The sequence below is a fragment of the Pieris napi genome, chromosome 22 (genome assembly GCF_905475465.1).
Source record: "Pieris napi chromosome 22, ilPieNapi1.2, whole genome shotgun sequence".
Classification (NCBI taxonomy): Eukaryota; Metazoa; Arthropoda; class Insecta; order Lepidoptera; family Pieridae; genus Pieris; species Pieris napi.
The window spans coordinates 5867198-5887177 of NC_062255.1; the positions used below are offsets into that span (position 1 = coordinate 5867198).

A 19980-nucleotide genomic window follows, 5' to 3' on the forward strand; every position below is an offset into this window, starting at 1 on the left:
GAACAAAGTGTCTTCCCTTTAATAGAGACTGTAAGTAGTGTTATTGGACACTTTCTTATGTTAAATATCCTTTGTAATAAATTAGGTTAGACTTAAATTACTTATTAGTCTTAAGTTAGGCTAGATTGTAATGTTCCATGATGTCTTAGTAAAGACACATGTATATAAAAATAAAAATAAAAGTAGTAACATTCATATTTCCTACGAGACCCTAGAGACCCGGGACCCATGGATTCGCAGTCAGGGGTACTAACCACTAGACCAATGAGTCGTCGGATTTTATTAAATATCTACTGCTTTACTGTTAATTATCTGTCAACTGGCTTTGACTTATTTAATAATAATAATAACATTTATTCGTGACAGAAATATCGTTGTGACAAAGTTGATCTAGCGCTAGTCCCCAAACTAGAAAGCCCCTGTGTTGTGGGTAACTACATCACAATTATTCCGCATGTTTAAAGAAAAAGTATTCTAAGTGTTCCTTCTAATCAAATAAAAATCGTATAGGACTCTATAAAATAAAAACAGAGTGCGTGTACTTATGTACGCGCGTAAGAAGTTATACTTCTTTGGCATTATTAAAAATTGTTTTTGATTGCATGCAAATAATTAATTACTCCAATTGTAATTGCATGCAACTGAAAATGAAGTCATTATAGTCAATAAAGTTCAGTTTACATTTGAAAAAAAAATATTTATTATAATTCTCTTACATTAAGTGTAACATAAATTCTATTATTATTCGAATGTTGCTTTTAAATTATGTCCAATGCCGTCACTTCACAATCTTCCGTGGGCAACTTCATTCTGTTAATTTTGTGTCACGGTGCGCGCGCATCGTAAAATTTCACTCTCATCAATTTTTCACAACGCGACTAAAGAAGTATAACTTCAAAAAATAAATAAATCAGTGGCGCTCCAACCTCGTTAGGTCTTGGCCTCAGATTTATTAATCTGTTTATTGATCATTTTTTAATCTAATAGGCAAGTAGGGGATCAGCCTCCAGTGCCTGACACTCGCCGTCGAGTTTTTAGGTCTAAGACATGTCGGTTTCCTCACGATGTTTTCCTTCACTGTTCGAACAAATGTTAAATGCACACTTAGAAAGAACCAATGACCTCAGGTATGAGAGTCACACGCTCAAGCCACTAGGTCAACACTGCTCTGGACTCTATATTAAGACATAATATATATAGAAGATATATTAAGATTTATATAAAATAAAATATATAAATCTTAATACTATTTTGGTCAATAAACCTCGTATCACATACAGCCTTAATTACAATTAGAAAGTTACGAATACAACACCTAAAAGTTAACATAAGTTGCCAAAAGTTGCTAATAGATAAATCACACTGAGTGATTTATTTACTAATTTCTCTGACCTTATTTAAGCATTCTATAAAGTCATTAAACTTTGAAGACTTTTTACACGAGTTAAGTGTACAAAATTAGTTTAAAATGCGAAGAGTTCGTCACGATGTTTTCACTAAGGTGTGAAGTATTTGACTTATCTAGTTGATAAATAGACCAGGGACTAGTGCTAGACAGGCTACTTCTAATTAATTTGCGATATTTGTTTTAAAATAGGTGTTGTTTGATGATTTTCTATTTTAAAAGAGTACCGAGATTTTTTTACGCCGGCTTTTTCTCTCGGCCTTCACCGATGAGTAGGGATTCCTACAAATTCAAATTTAATGACGTGGAATAAGTGATACATGTATCTATGTTCCATAATAAACATATTTTATTTTTTATATTTTTTTATTTTACCAACCAAAGTATAGTCTCGCCTGGGTTAGATTTTATATGAAAATTTTTGTCGTGGTATTTTTGCTTTATTTGCAAAATAACTCAAGAACTATGTGAAACGTTCAAAAGGAAGCTAACTAAATAGTTTAGGTTTCAAATATTATTATTATGTTGGAATAGAGACTATTTAACTCTATAATAACTTCTATATCAAGATATCTATCTATCATTATTGTTTGATATTCATTTGTTATATATACAACTAGCAGACCGGCCAAGCGTTGCTGTGGATAAGGTTTTTGTTATATTACATAGTAGTAAACTATTCAAGGGAAACGGTAGGAGAACACCAGTCATGGGGACCACCATGCTTTTTTGGTGGTTATGTCATTAAATTGTAGCTTATGTGAAACGTTGGTACTTTCATGCCAGCGCCATCTGTTAGAATTGTGACTGTCAAATAATAAACAAATATTTTGCAATAAAATAATATTGCGGGTATAAATTGAGATGTAAGCTATCCTATCTTTTAAGTTGGATCAAACTACACACGATGTGCAAATTAGATTGATATCGGTTCTGTAGTTTAGGAGTCCATAGCGGACAAACAACGTAACACGTAATTTATAATAATAAATAAATAATATTTTTTTCAAATTTAAAAAAAAATATTCAATACCTTAAATAAATTAATTAATGTGCCGTACTCGCTTTTGACGCCACGCGCGAATCCTAAAAATGTCATGCGCAGACCTATTTTCAACGTAAAATTAAAATTATAAATAATGGAGATAGAGTTCCGGGAGTTGGGAGTTTTTTATTGGAAATTTCCTCCTCTTTCAGAATCTTGTTTTGAAATTTATAAATAAATTAAATATTAATAGTTTATTAAATATTGGCAAAAAACTAAATGCAATATTTTTTTCATCTTTAATTTTTTATGTGCTAATACACGCTTTTGGCACATTTTTCTAGGCGTCATTCCGGATCCAATGAGCTATCGCACATAATTTTAAGAGCAGTATCTCTATTTTGTACCATTTTCAACTTGTCGACTAGACTAATATACATATTAAGATTTAGTATCAAAGTTTAATAAAATGTCTTTCTTGCAGAATCCAACTGATGCCAGATGAAAGAAGAGTTCTGCAAACAAAGCAGAAGAATAAGACTTGCAATCCATTTTTTGATGAAACTTTCGTTTATCAGGTATGTCTCTTCTAGACTTCAATACGGAAAGGTATAGTTAAAATATTATGATATCTCTAACCCAGTTGTGAAGTGGTTTTGTCTTGATGCACAATCGATTATTTCACCTATACAAATATTGAAACAAAATTATGATTTTATATTGGCGCAAATTTGAAATTACGTGGTACGAATACTCAATGACTATTGAATTTACAGGGTAATTCTATTCAGAGAGCCGGGTGGTATTACAGATTTAAGACCACCCTCCAAAAAAAGTCTTAAATCTTTAGCAGTAAATATGCTGAAATAAAATACGATCCGTAATTTCTCAATGAAAGTCTTTATATTTTTATCATACGTAAGAAAAGAAAACATCACAAAAGATCTCATTAATTTTAATTGCTATAATGTTGTCTTAAACGACTCATTCTGTACGTAGATAACAGGATAACTTACAATGGATATAAGGACCTAAATTCTGATTTTAATATCTCTGTAATCACAAGAATTCTAGAATCCAGATTATACCTGAGGACCTAGCCCGAATAATACGTAAACTTCACAAAGCCAGTGTAATAAACCGACGATAGGTTTTTGTATAGAAAACCTTTGAGGGCCACATTTGCATCTAAAGGAAGGCCGTACATTGCACAAGAGATTGCGTGGAAATTGTATGGAAAGTAACGAAAGATGTGAACTAAAAATTCAAAAGCAAAACAAAGCGTTAACTTTGACGTAGCTAAAGGTGAAATAAAAGTTTTATGGAACTCGCTATTCTTGAAGACGAGCGTTCAGAAATTTGAACTGAATTTATCACACAAGATTCATGTGTTAATCCCAAATAATAGTATATAATCGTATAGTACGATTTCGACAAATACTAAATCATAAACGTAATAATGTCCGTTTTATTTATAACTGTTTAATGCTAAATCATAAAAAAATAATAATAATACTTTTTCGACCTTGCCAATATACACAAATACATAAGTCATAAAATCGGTCAAACCGTTTCTGAAAAGTATGGACACACACTGAGAAATTTATTTGATTAATGTTTAAGCTATTGCATAGATTTTATCGCGGGCTTTGAGCGCGGCGACCGAATCAAGAAATTCCGTAACGAAAAAAACCTTATGCGATAGAGTGGGACAGAACGCATACTGCGCATTCCCATCTCTCTGACGAGATCGGTGACGTAGCGTGAGAGGGTCCGGTGCAGCCGGTACGCGTTAGAGTGAGACAGACTATATAGGCGTTTTAGTTTGAGTCTGGTAGAGTGGTAGATTGAAATAATATCAAAGAAAAAACTTGAATTCATATCAAAGAAAAATGAATACTGCATAAATAAATAAAAAGTGTGTGTGTACAAAGTACACATGTCAGAAGTGAAACTTCAGTGGCAAACTAATCTTGAAGTGTTGTTCATATTTATACAAATCTAAAAGTTTAGATTTCCGATACTTAGAGGGACGGATAAAGGAAGATATGTTAGAAATTTAATGAATTTAATTGTCATTAAAATATTAAGTGTCGAATAATAAATAATAAATAATGTGACGGTAATTTTATTTCCAACGCCGATAAAGAAGTTTGACTTCAAAAAGGAACATGGCGCGTAACCGAAAAACGTGACGCGTACGGCGTAACGAAAAAATGTTACACTCAATTTTTTCCAACCCCGATAAAGAAGTATCACTTCAAAAATAAAAAAAATTATAACTGCATAAGTTGATAAAAAATTCTATGCAATAGCTTTACCGCGGCAGTCCCCGAGTGCCACACGTTTTTTTTCCCCCTAAATTGGTTCAGAAATTACGAACTCACCAATTCTCGAAATTTAGCGTTTTTGAGATATGTTTTGACGACTAGCGACTGCGTCATTGAAAACTGTTCTTTTGATAAAAGTTTGCACTAATTTGCATACTTTAGTATCCTCACTTTGAAGCAGAGTTTCATTTCTACAACTCTTTTATTTCTGTAGCCTATACAATAACACAGCTATATTGTCTACTTTAACTGGAACACACGCTTCTACTACTATAGTAATGGTATCAAAAAAAACACTACAGATCAAAAAATAAATTATGCTTGTGGAAAATGAGAGGAAAATTCAAATGGCATGAAGTTTTAAATTTCTCCTTTATAGTTTATGAAACATTCAGAAATTCTTAATTTTCTTTATAAAATGAATCTGTGACTTCACAACTTTAATTGGTTGAAATACGACTGCTCGTAAAGATGTCAATTTGAACATTTCTGTTCATAAAGCGAATGTATAAAATTTATTGTTTTTATGATTACGAATAAACTAATTTATAAATAGAAATAAATATAAAACTAATTATTTATGAAACTAAAATACTTATTTATGAATTAGCAGTCAAATTAGCAGACGCGCAAAAAAATGGCACTAACATTTTCAGTGTTGGGTAACACTGAAAATGTTAGTGCCGTAGACAAACAAGAATGAAATATCAATTACTCTTACTAACTCATTATAAAATCTAAGAACAAAAAGCTGCTTCAGAACAATTACAATTTAATCAAATAAGTATAAAAAAGCGCCGAGAGTGTACAATCAGAGAGTATAGAAGAAGAATAGTGTATGTCTCAACCATAGGCTCGAACGTTCGAATCACGGCTGTGTACCACCGATTTTTGTTTCTTTGTGCGAAATAATCCTTATTGGGCTTATATGGTATTGGTAGGGGGTAAGCCCCACTGAATTATTACTATACAATACTACAACTTTCGACTCTTAGACCCAAAAATTAACGTGGGCATCTTACAGTGCTTGTTACAATAGTTTAGTATGCAGTATATTCTACGAAAACTCATGACGCTAGTAAGCTGATCTAAGCGTCTTATTCGGCTCGCCCATATCAATGTCTGCTAAATATATTCAATGTAAGATCCCCAAAAATTTACATACCAAACGAATCAATTGAATGTAGAATATACTAGTACATCATTACGACTCCGAATAAAAAAAAACTTTTTCAGATATTGATAAAAAGATACGTTTTATTTATTTTTAATTTAATCTGTAATTCATAATTATTTTTTTCTTTCTTTCCTAATAAGCAAAAACTAAATCCAATATATTTCGTTGTTATTGCTAACTTGCACCTTTACCCGCGTATTTCGACAATAATTAATCGTTAAACTTACATCAATCATTTAAGCTTTTTGTACAGCTCTGTGATTCTGTAACTCACTTTTCGAACTCACACAGCGGTTTTCGGATCGGCGGTCGCTCTCAAATCAGTCATGAAGCAGTCATTTTATGATTTGGCATTCTGAAAAGGTGGGAGCTTATAGTTTATTGTTTATCAGAAGTCATAAAATGACTGCTTCACGACTGATTTGAGAGCGACCGCCAATGCGAAAACCGCTGTGTGAGTTCGAAAAGTGAGTTGCAGAATCGCAGGGCAGAGTTATCAGTAGTCATTCCTGACACGGCGCCAGGACTTAATTGTATTATATGACCATGGCATAAAACTATTCCTACCGTTTATCAATGTATATATTACAATCAATCTGTGATCTTATTTTTTCTTGCCAGTATCTACTATATATAACAGATAATGATTCTCTTTTGTAAGTTATATTGCCTTTGTGAATAATTCGTTAGCATACAATTTTTTCCCCTTTAAATTTGAGTTAAACTGAGGTCGGAATTTCATAGCATTTTCCATGTAAAGGGGAGCGTTGTCTCTTGGGTATATGGTTCAACCAAAATAATATAATTAATACGATGAATTTTAAATAAAGGGCTTACACAAACAAACACATAAGTGTTCAATAGTTACATTTAAATTTAAAAAAAATTGCTTCTCTATTGATAATGTTACTATGGTAACGGGGGTGACTAAACTTACTTAGTTATTCAGACATACAGTCATTGCTATAAATTTTAAATTTCGTATTCTATCAAAAAAAGGTGTGTTTTATCGCGTTTTTATATTGTATTTTACGACTTCACGTCAACCAGTGTCTACCATTTTATGCACAAATTTATTGTTCGATCGAACTGAATTGGCTTCAATCATTTAGTAAGGTTATAAATTTAATACATTCAAACAAATATTTTTGAATTAAGTCATTCATTTCTGTTATTAATTCAAGTGTATCAATCATTTTTGGGTCTATGATGATTTTCTTGTTATATTTTAATTTTAAGCTATTGCATAGATTTTACCGCGGGCTTTGAGCGCGGTGACCGAATCAAGAAATTCCGTAACGAAAAAAACCTAACACACGATGACGTAATACAAGTGCGGCAAATACGCGTTAGAGTGGGACAGAACGCATACTCCGCATTCCCATCTCTCTGACGAGATCGGTGACGTAGCGTGAGCGCGGCCGGTGCAGCCGGTACGCGTTAGAATGAGACAAGTCTGTCTATATAGTCTATATAGTCATATAGGCGTTTTAGTCTGAGTCTGGTAGAGTGGTAGATTGAAATAATATCAAAGAAAAAACTTGAATTAATATCAAAGAAAAACAAATACTGCATGAATAAAAAATAAATAAATAATTATAACTGCATAAGTTGATAAAAAAATGCTATGCAATAGCTTTACCGCGGCAGTCCCCGAGTGCCACACGTTTTTCCTTACAAAATTAATTCGTGCAAGGGTTCGAAAGCATGACCTCAGAGTTGTTTCTTTTTTATATTTTTTCAAAGATTTAAAGTAACTTTGTAGCAATTTTGTATACCATACTGATTTACTTATATATTTACAGATTCCACCTGGAAAGCTGGAGAGTCTTACGCTAAAGCTGTCAGTGCTGGACAGCGGTCGTGTGGGCAGGAATAAACCGCTCATAGGTCACATTATCCTGCCCCTGAGTGAACTGGAAGGTGTCGCACCGGATGAGGAGCCACAGTTATATAAAATGGATATAGAGAAGGTACAATTTGTTGGCTTGGGACTTCAATAACGTAATGTAATTAAGGTTTCTCTCTCTTCAACCAAGGGAGCGTTCAAGTGTTACGTAACGAATTTTGGGGGGGGGGGGGTCCTTTTTTAAAACGTTACGATGCGGGGCGGCGATTGAATTAATTTCGACTTTCCAGTACTTTGCACCACATAGAGTCACTAGGTGGTCACGAAACGTTTTAATATACTTGGATACAGAAAAACGTTGCGGCGCGTTACATGGGGGGGTCAATAATCTGCAAAAATTGCGTGACGTAATACTTGAACGCTCCCCAACATGTTTGCTCATGTCAGCAAGAATTCATCTGGACCGAACTATCTGTTTCGACCGGTTTCTGTCCAGCACCTCTCTTATGACAGTTTTGAGGACGATGAGTCTTTCACTTAATTGGTCCATTTGCTTGGTGAACGGCCACGTAATCTTTTCTCTTCTGTGTTACCAACCACGATCAGTTTCTCCAAGTCCTCATCGGTTAGTTAAGGCTTATTCTAACTTTGTGTTATTAGACTTTTTTGCTTAGAACACTTTTCCTTTGTACGTATTTACATTCTAATTTAATATAATATATATTACTTGTAAGTCATACAAGATTTGTAATATTGATATGGCCCGTATAAGATGTTGTTAGGTAAACTAATTACGTAATAACTTAAGACAGAAGACCCGTAAGGGACTGAATAAATTAACCGACTTGGTATCTCTCACATCTTTTTACGGAAGACGAACTGAGTTGCGAGAGTTGGTTCTTTTTACAAGTTATGTTTTGATGGCATATCCTATTCTTTATGAGGGTATTACGTTGTGGTAGTTTTTACTTCGCTTCCCTGTATTCGCCTAATTTTGTTCAGCAATCTCTTTAATACTTTGTTTAAATGTCGTTAAATATGTAAGTTGTTATAAATCAGTCGTGAAGCAGTCATTTTATGATTTAGCATTCTGATAAGAAGGGAGATTGTAGTTTATTGTTTGCTGCGAGAGTTCGAAAAGTGAGTTACAGAATCGCAAGGCTGTTTCTAGACTTCCATTTTTTAATAATCTAATAAGAATTAAAAAATGGAATTACCCTTGGTCCGTGGGGTCCTAGCGCTTTAAGGCTTTTTAAAGAAATTTCAAAAAGGTTAGTCGACATCACAGGAGACCGAAGATCTGGCAGCTACCTCGGACAAAGAATTAGTCTAGCAATTCAAAGGGGGAACGCTGCCAGTATCTTCGGAACCTTGCCTAAAGGGACTCCTTTTAATGATATATTTTAGTTTATGTTAAGTTTAGTTATTTATTTCAATGTATATTATTTTATTATTAGTCTTAGTAAATGTATAAAATATTTTATTATTTTTTAATTAGATATAGCAGAGTATGTTTATATAATTGACTAAGTAAGCAAATGTATTTTAAATTGTTTTTATTTGAATACGAGTTGAAGTTGCAACCCTAGTTGATATTCGGCGAACGTTCCTCCGTCATAACTAAAATAAAACTTCAAATCTAATAAGATAAGATCTTTTTTCTTCATCTATAGATAAGTTCAATATATTCGTCAACTAAGGCGTCAAAGTAAGACATCAAATTTCCTTTTATAGTATATAATTATTTATTGTAAATAGTTCTAGATAATAATACCAAGTTATTTGTTATCCTTCAATACCTTGCAGACTTTGAAGCAAGTCTCAGGTCATATGTATTAAAATTTAATGATTCTATTCAACGTTAAAACAAATAATAAATCGTTTTTAAATACTGTTCAAGGCATACCTTTAAACATAATAGTTTTAATTTAAAATTAAACTGTGTAATGAATTTAGTTTTGCACTTTCTGAACGACATTTTAATTGCATGTAACAATGTTATTACAGCGGATGAAAATTTTAATTACAGTTGCAATAGTTTTGTTTTGATTTTCAATGGCATATTATTATTATAATTTAGAACAATGTTAGCCTAGTGGCTTGAGCGTAGGACTCCCATCCGTGTGGGTGTTGGTTCTATATTCGGCTATGAAATAATGGAATGGAATAAATTTTGTGCGAAGTTAGACATCGTGAGAAAACCGCCATGCTTTAGGCCCTACTAAAAAAATTATCACGAAATATACAGACACAAACGGAAGGCCAAGAATTGTAGCGCAATTGGTTTCCTTTATTATTTTAATGACAGACAAAGAAATAGTTTTTTATTTTTATAATCCTATAATAAGAATGAGGTTTATTACGACGAAGCATTCTCTAACATAGTTATTCACCTTTGATATTTTTTAAAGCTAAAAGTATCTGTCAAAAAAAAATATCTCTTTTTCACTTCACGGTCTTAAAAATACGCTGTTAGAACAGTTTAAAACTTAAACTGAAGGACTGTAATGTATGTAAGAGTGGCGGAGAGTTTCTTGCCAGTTATTTTTGTCCGCTCTACGCCCTTGACTTTCGAATTGGTAGTAAACGTGAATTTAGAATTAATTTAACATCTTTCCTGTTGACGTTCATAAGTGTGCTTGGTTACCTGTATGAATGAAGTTAGTTTGAGTTTGATTCTGTAATTATTAACCGACTTTAAAAATTCACAATTCCATAAAACTCCGACTAGACATCTAGACAATTAAAGTAATAGACCCGCAATTTTGCTATGTTGGATGGCACCACTAATAAAGACAAAATTTATCTACGGAAAAATGCAAGATTAAATAGCAATGCTTTTTTTCTTACACCGCGTACAGCGTTTCAAGTGATTTCAAGACTAATATTGTACCATCTTTAAAGCTAAACTAATCTTCCCTTTTTTAGGACATCCAAGAGCCAACATCAGATCTTGGGGAGGTGCAAGTATCATTGTTATATAACGAAAACTTACACAGGCTCACGGTTACTGTAATAGAGGCCCGGGGACTTAAGGTGAGTTGTCTATTTGTATAGTGATTATTCTAAAGTTACGTTATCCATTGAACCATTTGATGCGTTTTATTAGTTCTTACACCATTTAAATGATTTCATCTATCGCAAAATATAAACTATCTAAAAATTACCCTAAAGGATCGCTTGACGCAATAAATAAACCTTAAAATGCATGAAATTACATCTATTACAACAATACATTACGTACATTACATACATAACTAGCAGACTCGGCAGAGCGTTGCTGTGGCTAAGGTTTTTGATAAACATACATAGTAGTAAACTATTCAAGGGAAACGGTAGAAGAACACCAATCATGGGCACCACCATGCTTTTTTGGTGGTTATGCCATTAAATTGTAGCTTATGTGAAACGTTGGTAATTTCAACACAGCGCCATCTGTTAGAATTGTGACTTTCAAACAATATACAAATAATTTGCATTAAAATAATATTGCGGGTATAAATTAAGATGTAAGCTATCCTATCTTTTAAGTTAGATCAAACTGCACACGGTGTGCAAATTTGATTGATATCGGTTAAGTAGTTTAGGAGTCCATTGAGGACAAACATTGTGACACGAGATTTATATATATTAAGATATACAATATTTTTTCTAGCTCGACCCAATGAGTAGACGTGAAATGGTAGCCCGTGTGACACAAGAAAGGGCCTGCCGTGGTGTTAGGGCGAGGCGAACAGCAGCTGTTGAAGTCTCAGAAGAAGGTTCTGCTCTGATATCTGAATGTTTCCACTTCCGACTACGATCCGACGAGCTGCACACGACAAGCGTCACCGTTCAAGCGCTACAGCCTCACTCCGTATATGCCAAAGGTGAGAGCTTTTTAACAGAGCTTTTATGGCTTGGTATGTTTTAAGCTACTTTGAATACATTATCGCCCGACCTGTACAATTTTACAACAACATTGTTACTTTACAATACATCCTCCTTTTCTATACATTTTTATTTATGTACATACATTGCAAATACTTATATATAGTCAATACCTTTTTATTTTCTATACGTTTTGATCTCTATTTTGTTCTCTGTAATTGTTGTACTTTCTTGGAAATCTTATTAGTAATTTGATTTATTTTAGTAATACATTTAATTGATTATGTAAAATGAAAATGATTAATATTTTTAGTTTTATTTATATTTTGGATCTTTGGATTGGTTGCCACTGATTCGTAGCAAAATAGATCCATAATGATGTTACAGCTAGAATATCCCCTTATCAATTGGGGTAACTATTCTAGGTGTTAAAGTTTGACGAGTTAAGTCAATTTAAACATCCTCTCTGATTTTTACTCCTTAATATTAATGGTTTTGTTTCATATAAATAAAACTATTAATATCAATTATATTAACTATACCTACCACAAATTGTTCAAGACACAAAGATTATCTATATAGATCAATACTTCCTATTCCTGAGAGTAATTGCAATAAAGATAAAGAAAATAATAAATACACTTTTGTATCGTGCATAAATTTACTAAAATTCTAATTAGTATATTTTCAAATCTCAACGGGAGCTTGACACAATATTACATTTGGGTACAAATATGATAAATATTATAGTAGCAATTCTCGAAGCAGGAATGTGTGACTCGAGTTAGTACTCCGGGTAGTGCCCCTGCTGTGGTGAATTTGTAATTCCAGGGTTGCCAGTCATAAAATGTGAAAATTACACATTAATTACAGGTTATCAAAATATTACGATTTTTGAAGTGAAACTTCTTTATCGACGTATGGGAGAAATTTTGTAGCAAATCGTCACGTTTTTCGGTTACGCGCCATGTTGCTTTTTGAAGTCAAAGTTGCATATAGTAGATGATTTTTCGAAAAATAAGGTCATAAAGAAGTTTCACTTCTTACGTGTGTACACCTTGTACACGCACACATTTTTTTATAAGGACGTGTGTAAGCGGAACACTTAGAAGTCGAGAAGATTAGATGCGTTTCGCTTACAGTCCCTCAGTATGCATATACTAACTCAGTTTATTTATTTACATATTAGATTACATTATATTGGTCATCGCCTTATAGAAGGTCTTTATTTCTTGATTTTATACTCCTCCAGCTAATTTAAATTATATATGATAAAAAGACAATTTAACTACAGATGAGTATATTAGTATAATTTGGAATATAATATATACAAGAAGGATTAACATATGCGAAACTTAGGAAGCCAAAAATCAACAACAATTATTAAATACCTTTACCTGTATGTGGGGTGTGCTCATGTTGCAGGATATTTGGAGCAATGGATATTCTTTGTGCGCTTTATGCATATTCTGCGATAGCTTAAGAAGTCGAGGATTAAATAGTGATAGTATTTTTTATTGACAGTAATATTTTTATGATTCTGTTTATCGATACTGCAATTTCTCTAAATGTTTAAAAAATAGTTGAAATCAACGATATTTCAAATTACAGTGAAAGACAGTGTTCGATTAAGCAGCTGCAACTGAGTTTCACCATCAGACGTCGAGGCAGAATACTAAATTCCACCCGTATCACCCTGACGTCCGTCGTTCCACAACTGGGCGTTTTTAAGACAGTTTTTGCCGCCTGTCAATATGTGGAACCAGCAGCCCACTGAAGTTTTCTGAACCAATTCAACTTAGGGTCCTTCAAAGCGCGTTTCCAACTCTTTAAACTCCCGCAACACACTTGCGAGCCCTCTGGCAGTGTGACTGTCCATAGACAGCCGTATCACTTAACATCGGATGAGCTTCCTCCTGTTTTACCTCTATTCTATAAAAAAAAACAATAAACAGACCCAATATTATATTCCATAATGTTGAGATTGAAAATGAAAGTATTACTATCGATTAACACGAAGCCCTTTTTCATACTATATTACAATTCACACCAATTGACCGAGTCCCATGCTAAGCTGGTGAAGATTGTGTTATGGGCAACGGATATGCATAGATATTATAGATAGATAGACATATAAATACATATTTAAACACCCAAGACCTAAGCACAACACCAAATGCTCATCACATCGATGTTCGTCTCAGCCGGGGATCGAACCCGGGACCCATGGATTCGCAGTCAGGGGTACTAACCACTAGACCAATGAGTCGGCAAACCTTCGCACCATGCTTCACCATACAAGGTCGTGAGTCGTCTAAATATGTACATACATAAATACAGTGTCTAGTACCTAAAATATAACAAACTTTCAGGAAACCTAAAACAACGTTCTCGTTTAGATAATGTTGAGGTAAATAGTAAAACTATTTAATAGTTTGTGCGAATGGTACTGATGTCTCCGTTAGACGGTACGATCAAAGCTTTGTGTAGGTGTCACCCACATGTAGCCCTCTGGCATTTCTAATAGTTCCATATTGAAACTGAAGGTCAAATGTAAACTGAAATGTAGTTAGGTATTATGCATAGTTAACGGACCATGAGTATTCCTACATCACTGACATATTTATTTAGGACTAGATGACCCGGTGATACGCAGTTGGCGTATCACCTACATATATTTGTGTCAAAACTTAATACAATTTTTTAAATATAAGAGATCGGGCTTCCAGAGCTATAAAACACAATTTCTGAAGGCATCTATAAATATAACAACCAAGTCACCATTTTATATTTCTAAAAAGACATCAAATATGGGAAATAATTGTTTTATATTAATTTAATAGCTAGGGACATTTTTTATTGGAAAATTCAAGTGTCGTTTTTAATATTTTTCTTTACTTATTTTTTGTTTCCAACCGTTTAAGTTTTTCTTTCTCTAATTTCCACAAATATTTCAAGATCATAATTAGCCAAATCGGTCCAGCCTCTCGAGTTTTTTCGAGCCTTTCGCGAGACAAACGAACAGCAATTAATTTATATATATATAGATAAATTACAAAAGGATTGCCCTTCTAAACCGTTTAATTACGACCTATGTTTGATATAAACAACGTTTTATTCTCAGCATTTTAAAAAGCAAGTACTCCAGCCGTGCATTCAAAAGTTAATAATTCAATCGCCAAAATCACAATAGGACATCATTACGACATTTGAAAGAGCTCCTTGCGTTTAAATTCAAGATCTCAGATTCAGATTATAGACGTACAGTTTGGTATAATAAAAATACAACTATTATAAGACCTTGTATAATTAGACCCCTAACAGTTGGGCTAGTCTCCCAACAGTTGTGATTTATGCATCCGAAATTTCCACTAGACTAACGAGAACACTGAATTTGTTATAATCAAAGGTGAATACGTTTGCATATATTTGTCACAGTGTTCGAATCTCAGTTCAGCAATCATAAGATACATACATAATGTTAGGTATTGCTAACATTAATAATTAATCCAAACATCACTTTCGAACTGTCTTTGTACCGTTATAAAGGAACAAATATGCGCTATAGACCATTTACTCTATCTGTTGGGAAAAAAATTCTTCTTAATAAGCAGTGATCTTCGGTTTCACACGGACTTTTGGATTTAAGGCCTGGCCTGCCAATTTCCTCACGGTATTTGCCATATAAGCGAGTATATGTGCGAAATAAAAAAAAAAAATCCATTTTTGATTCTAACGCACAACCACGAGGTTTATTTATTTACACTTTTTGCACAAGAATCCTCGCCACCTAAGAATTGGTGGCGCCTTGGGGTTTTAGTGGGTATGCACATTGCACAATCGCGAGTCCCACATAACCCTCCCGCACTAAGCAGTCGCGCTGCAGTGGGGTATGCGCAATGCATTTCCAAGTAAAAAAATTAAAATTAAAAAAAAAACGGGCGGCCTTATGGCTACTAAGTGATCTCTTCCCGCCACCCTTCCACATGTTGTATGTCGCACGCTCATATCACTAGGCCAAATGGTTGGTCACCGACTCGGAACTGAGTTCTTATGTGTAAGCTACCAGACTGTGGTTATCGACAATTTGTCAAGCCGAGACAAAATTCCTAACTAACAAACACTACAAAATAAACTTATGACAATAAAATACCTTTGTGTTTATAACACCAGCTTTTTAATTTTTTTACATAACTCCCTCCACAGTTTTTTTTTTATAAAGACAATTCACACCAATTGACCTAGTTCCATGCTAAGCTGGTGAAGCTTGTGTTATGGGTACTAGGCAACGGATATACATACATATTAAAGATAGATAGACATATAAATACATATTTAAACACCCAAGACCTAAGCACAACACCAAATGCTCATCAAATCGATGTTCGTCTCAGCCGGGGTTCGAATCCGGGACCCATGGATTCGCAGTCCGGGGTACTAACCACTAGACCAATGAGTCGTCAATATATATGTCAACGTAAAATTGTAAAAACCGTTAGATTGTAATCTATCTCGCGAGATTGTAAACTGTCGAAAAATTGTGAACTCAACGTACTGCTTACAATTTAACGTATTATTATTCGGTAGATTTTAATCTATCGAAGTGAAATCGTCAAATTCTGAAACGGTACGCACCTCGCGCGCTGATTTATAATAATACATAACTTCAATCCGGTTAAACAGTTTTTTCTTTAATACGTTAAATTGTAAGCAGTACCTTGAGTTCACAATCTTTCGACAGTTTATAATCTCGCGAGATAGATTACAATCTAACGGATTTTACAATTTTACGTTAACATATATAACATAATATCATTTAGGGAAATTAAACACACACACAGCTCGCCGAGCGAGTTTGCTTATCTTGGCGAAGCCGCGCACAAATTATTCAAATACTAATAATAATTATAATTATTTAAGTATTATTATACAATTATTTAATAGCTTAAAATTCCCAAAATGGCCGTATTTGATAAATTTAACAGGGGAATTAAAGGTACACATTCTGCCTGAAGTTAGAAAATAATTAAACTGTACGAGTGCTATTCATTAATTAAAATCTCATACAAAATATATTCTTTAATTGCGTGTTTTGTTTCAGACCGCCTACTCGGTAAATTCGTGCTCGGCTCATACATGTTCGCAAGAGGGCGGGCTCTACAACACTGGAACTCAGCTATCGGAAACCCGATGGAATCTGTAAAGCAATGGCATCCTTTAACGAACTAAATTTGAATACAAGCAGGGTTATTCTGTAAAATTGATATCGATCAATGTTTCACTAGTTGAAATTGTGTCTTTTAAAGACCATTCCAATATTATAGCCGATAACAATATGCCATGATTTTAATCACACACGAAAACTTAACAATGAAATCTGATTGAATCGCTGTCGAAATTACAGGGTAAGCCTGCTGACTCCGATCAAAACTTTCAATGGACCTCTGCATTTAAATTGTCTGAGTAAAATTATAATGTATAAAACGTATTTAAATAATTCATAGCTCCAGTACTTTTAATTGATATATTTCTTAACAATTCTTTACGATTTATTATATATATATGATTTATTACGATTGCTACGAGTTTACGATTAAACTCGTAGCAATAGAATATATTCTATCTCAATGATATATATCTGTATAACAGTTTTTCTTCATAAACACTTGCCATATTTTTTTAAAACTTCAGTTAAAGAATGTTCGTAACGTTTTAATATTTAAGTAATAAGAGAAAACCCCTAGAGATCTCTTTTCAGAACAAAAAGTTACGCTAATTCATAACTAACTGAGGCCTACCGTATAGTGTACACATGAATTAATAATGAGCGTCGTTCTCGCTACTTCATTGTTCTTTGGTTCTGAGTAAATCATATTACAGTTGACATTGACAATTAACAACAGATTGAATTTTGTGATTTAGCTCAAACAATGTATAAAATCTAGCATTTTAATAGAGTACTATTGATATTATGTTGACATATTTGTATTGTACTTTTTTCTGTTTCCATTGCGATGATTTTCGATTTAAGTAAATTGTCAAAGTTGATAATGGATCACGTCCCAGTATGTGACGTCATGTATTAATAAAAATGCGCCCCGTCAAATATTAGTTTATAGATAGAGATCATCAAATGTCAACTGTCATCTGTCATATGTCAAGATGCAGGGCAGTTTTAAATTAGGCAAAAGTTTCTTTGAGTTACCCCATCTCTGTATCGCTGTCTATATTTATATCAACAATTTCAATTGTATCTTAGCTATTATTAAGACATAATTTGCATACCATTTACACTATGAATATTTTTGTACTTAGTCATTTCAGAAACATTCTTATGAATATTAGACCTTGAAATAATGCGTATTGTGTAACAAAATATATTTAAAAAATTAAAGTCTTATTAAAACTCCAAATAAAAGATATTTGTCGTGGATTTTAAACATATTATTGTATGTAGATTATGTATATTACAATATTTACTTATATGCAACCAAAAATAAAGATACATTCCAAATTGATGGTGAATAATTTGAGTTTTATTTCTGAACCCACAAGTAATTTTGTCTCCACCATTATGTGTCACCAATACTCATTTACTCACTCCACTGGCTGCAACCCAAAAGTGTATTGGCCACGAAAACGAGGAACTTCCAGCGCTCCTGGTCCTGTGCCACCTCCCGACAATTGCTGGCTTTTAGCTGCAGCAGCGTCACCAATACAATTTTATGATTTTATCCCTAGTATCTGACTATACAGGATGGCCAAAAATTCGTCGATCAAACGCAAATAGGGGATAGATGAGGTCATCAGCTGCAAAAAATTGTTCTACGGGAGGTCCCTAAGCTCAACCCCTGCAGTTATAATTTATTTTTTGATGACCTCATCTATCCCCTTATTACGTTTCCACGACTTTTTGACCACCCTGTATAGGGCATGCATTTAGCTACCTGCATCTAGATTATTGATTAGTCGAGTTTACATATTAACGTATGCAGCGATTTAACGCTATCTGGAGGAAATATAGTATAGATCAATATTTACATAATGTTCATCAGACAACTATAAATAAACTTGGCAATTAAAAGATATTGAACCTATGAAGTTTAGTATATATATTTGTTTACCACGGAAATTTATTTAATATTCAGTGGTTCAAAATAATATACCGAATGTCCGTCCCAAGATTTTTTGGTTGGGTCTACGCTGGCTATTTGCGGTTTACGCGTCCTTCGATTTGTACCTTTCATACCTATGTATTATCTTTTGAATAGTATTGTTTGGTTTTATCTACTATCAAAGTAACTATTTTCATGCTTAAAAACTATTTATATTTCAACTGTTCAATGGCAACAACTAAAAATAAAGTTCCTTTAAGGATATCGTTTTTTATTTGAGGATCGCTACTTTTGAATGTAAATATTTTAATAATGTAGACGTCGTAAAGATCGTCAACTATTTTACCGACTATCACTTACGTGATCGTTTGTGACGCTTGGAACATAAATTTCATAAAAAAATAAAGTCCTATGATGGAGATAATTCACGATTTAAACTCACAAGTCAGCGAAACTAAACGAAACAATACTAAACGAAATCATAACATGAAATTCCAAATATGAAATTTTCAATTACATAGATTTTATTTCTTATATCGAGTTTCTGTGTCTAACTCTGATACTTTCCAGACGCGAAAATAATTAAAAAGCCATTAAAAGAAAACGGAGTGCAATAAAACTTAATTAATGAATGTACTCAGAGTGTTTAACTAGAGCTCAGATACGTCCTTAAGCTGTATTATCTGTCCAGTTAAGCTAGACCTCTATACTTTCGCAACTCCTTTCTAAATAGAGGTCTGTCCGTTACATAGTAAATTGGTTAAGTGCGTTTAATTTTTATACTCCAAGGATTTAAACGACAAGTAAATTACGTGGAGAATAAGCTTTTAATCCAAAAGAGATCGAATCATTATTCTTTTCAAGATCTGTGTACATAATTTTTCAGCCCTTAATAATTTAATTCCAAGTAGATGATATCAAAAAATGTTATCTCATTGTGTAAGGTATAGGTTATTTTGAAGTCAGTTTAAAATATTAGGTCCTTACTTATGAATTATATACACTTTGGAAAGTCAAAACTATAAGTTAAAAATATTAAAAATCAATGATTCTAGTTGCCCCTTCCAAAAGGTGTTTATAACATTTTGTATACATTGATAATTATAGTTGAAGAACATATACCTAGAACAAAAAAACTACTATAATAAAATACCAGAAAAACAGCAAATGATGGTACCGGCGGAATCGCCTTAAATTTCTTCGGAGTTGGAGATGACGGTCTCTTCCAAGTCGTGGACTGTTTATTTCG

General features: G+C 33.3%; 1 protein-coding gene across 4 annotated transcripts in view; it reads left to right on the forward strand.

The window, feature by feature from the left end:
- Nucleotides 1-17154, forward strand: part of LOC125060937 (synaptotagmin-15-like) — a 97160-nt gene extending 80006 nt beyond the window's left edge. For all 4 annotated transcript variants that reach the window (XM_047666057.1, XM_047666056.1, XM_047666059.1 and 1 more), the window contains exons 8-12: nucleotides 2875-2968; nucleotides 7703-7870; nucleotides 10675-10782; nucleotides 11402-11615; nucleotides 16718-17154. In XM_047666057.1, the coding sequence (XP_047522013.1) occupies nucleotides 2875-2968; nucleotides 7703-7870; nucleotides 10675-10782; nucleotides 11402-11615; nucleotides 16718-16845 (712 nt within the window). In that variant the 3' untranslated portion in view covers nucleotides 16846-17154. The remainder of the gene's footprint in view (nucleotides 1-2874; nucleotides 2969-7702; nucleotides 7871-10674; nucleotides 10783-11401; nucleotides 11616-16717) is intronic.
- Nucleotides 17155-19980: the final 2826 nt, after the last annotated feature.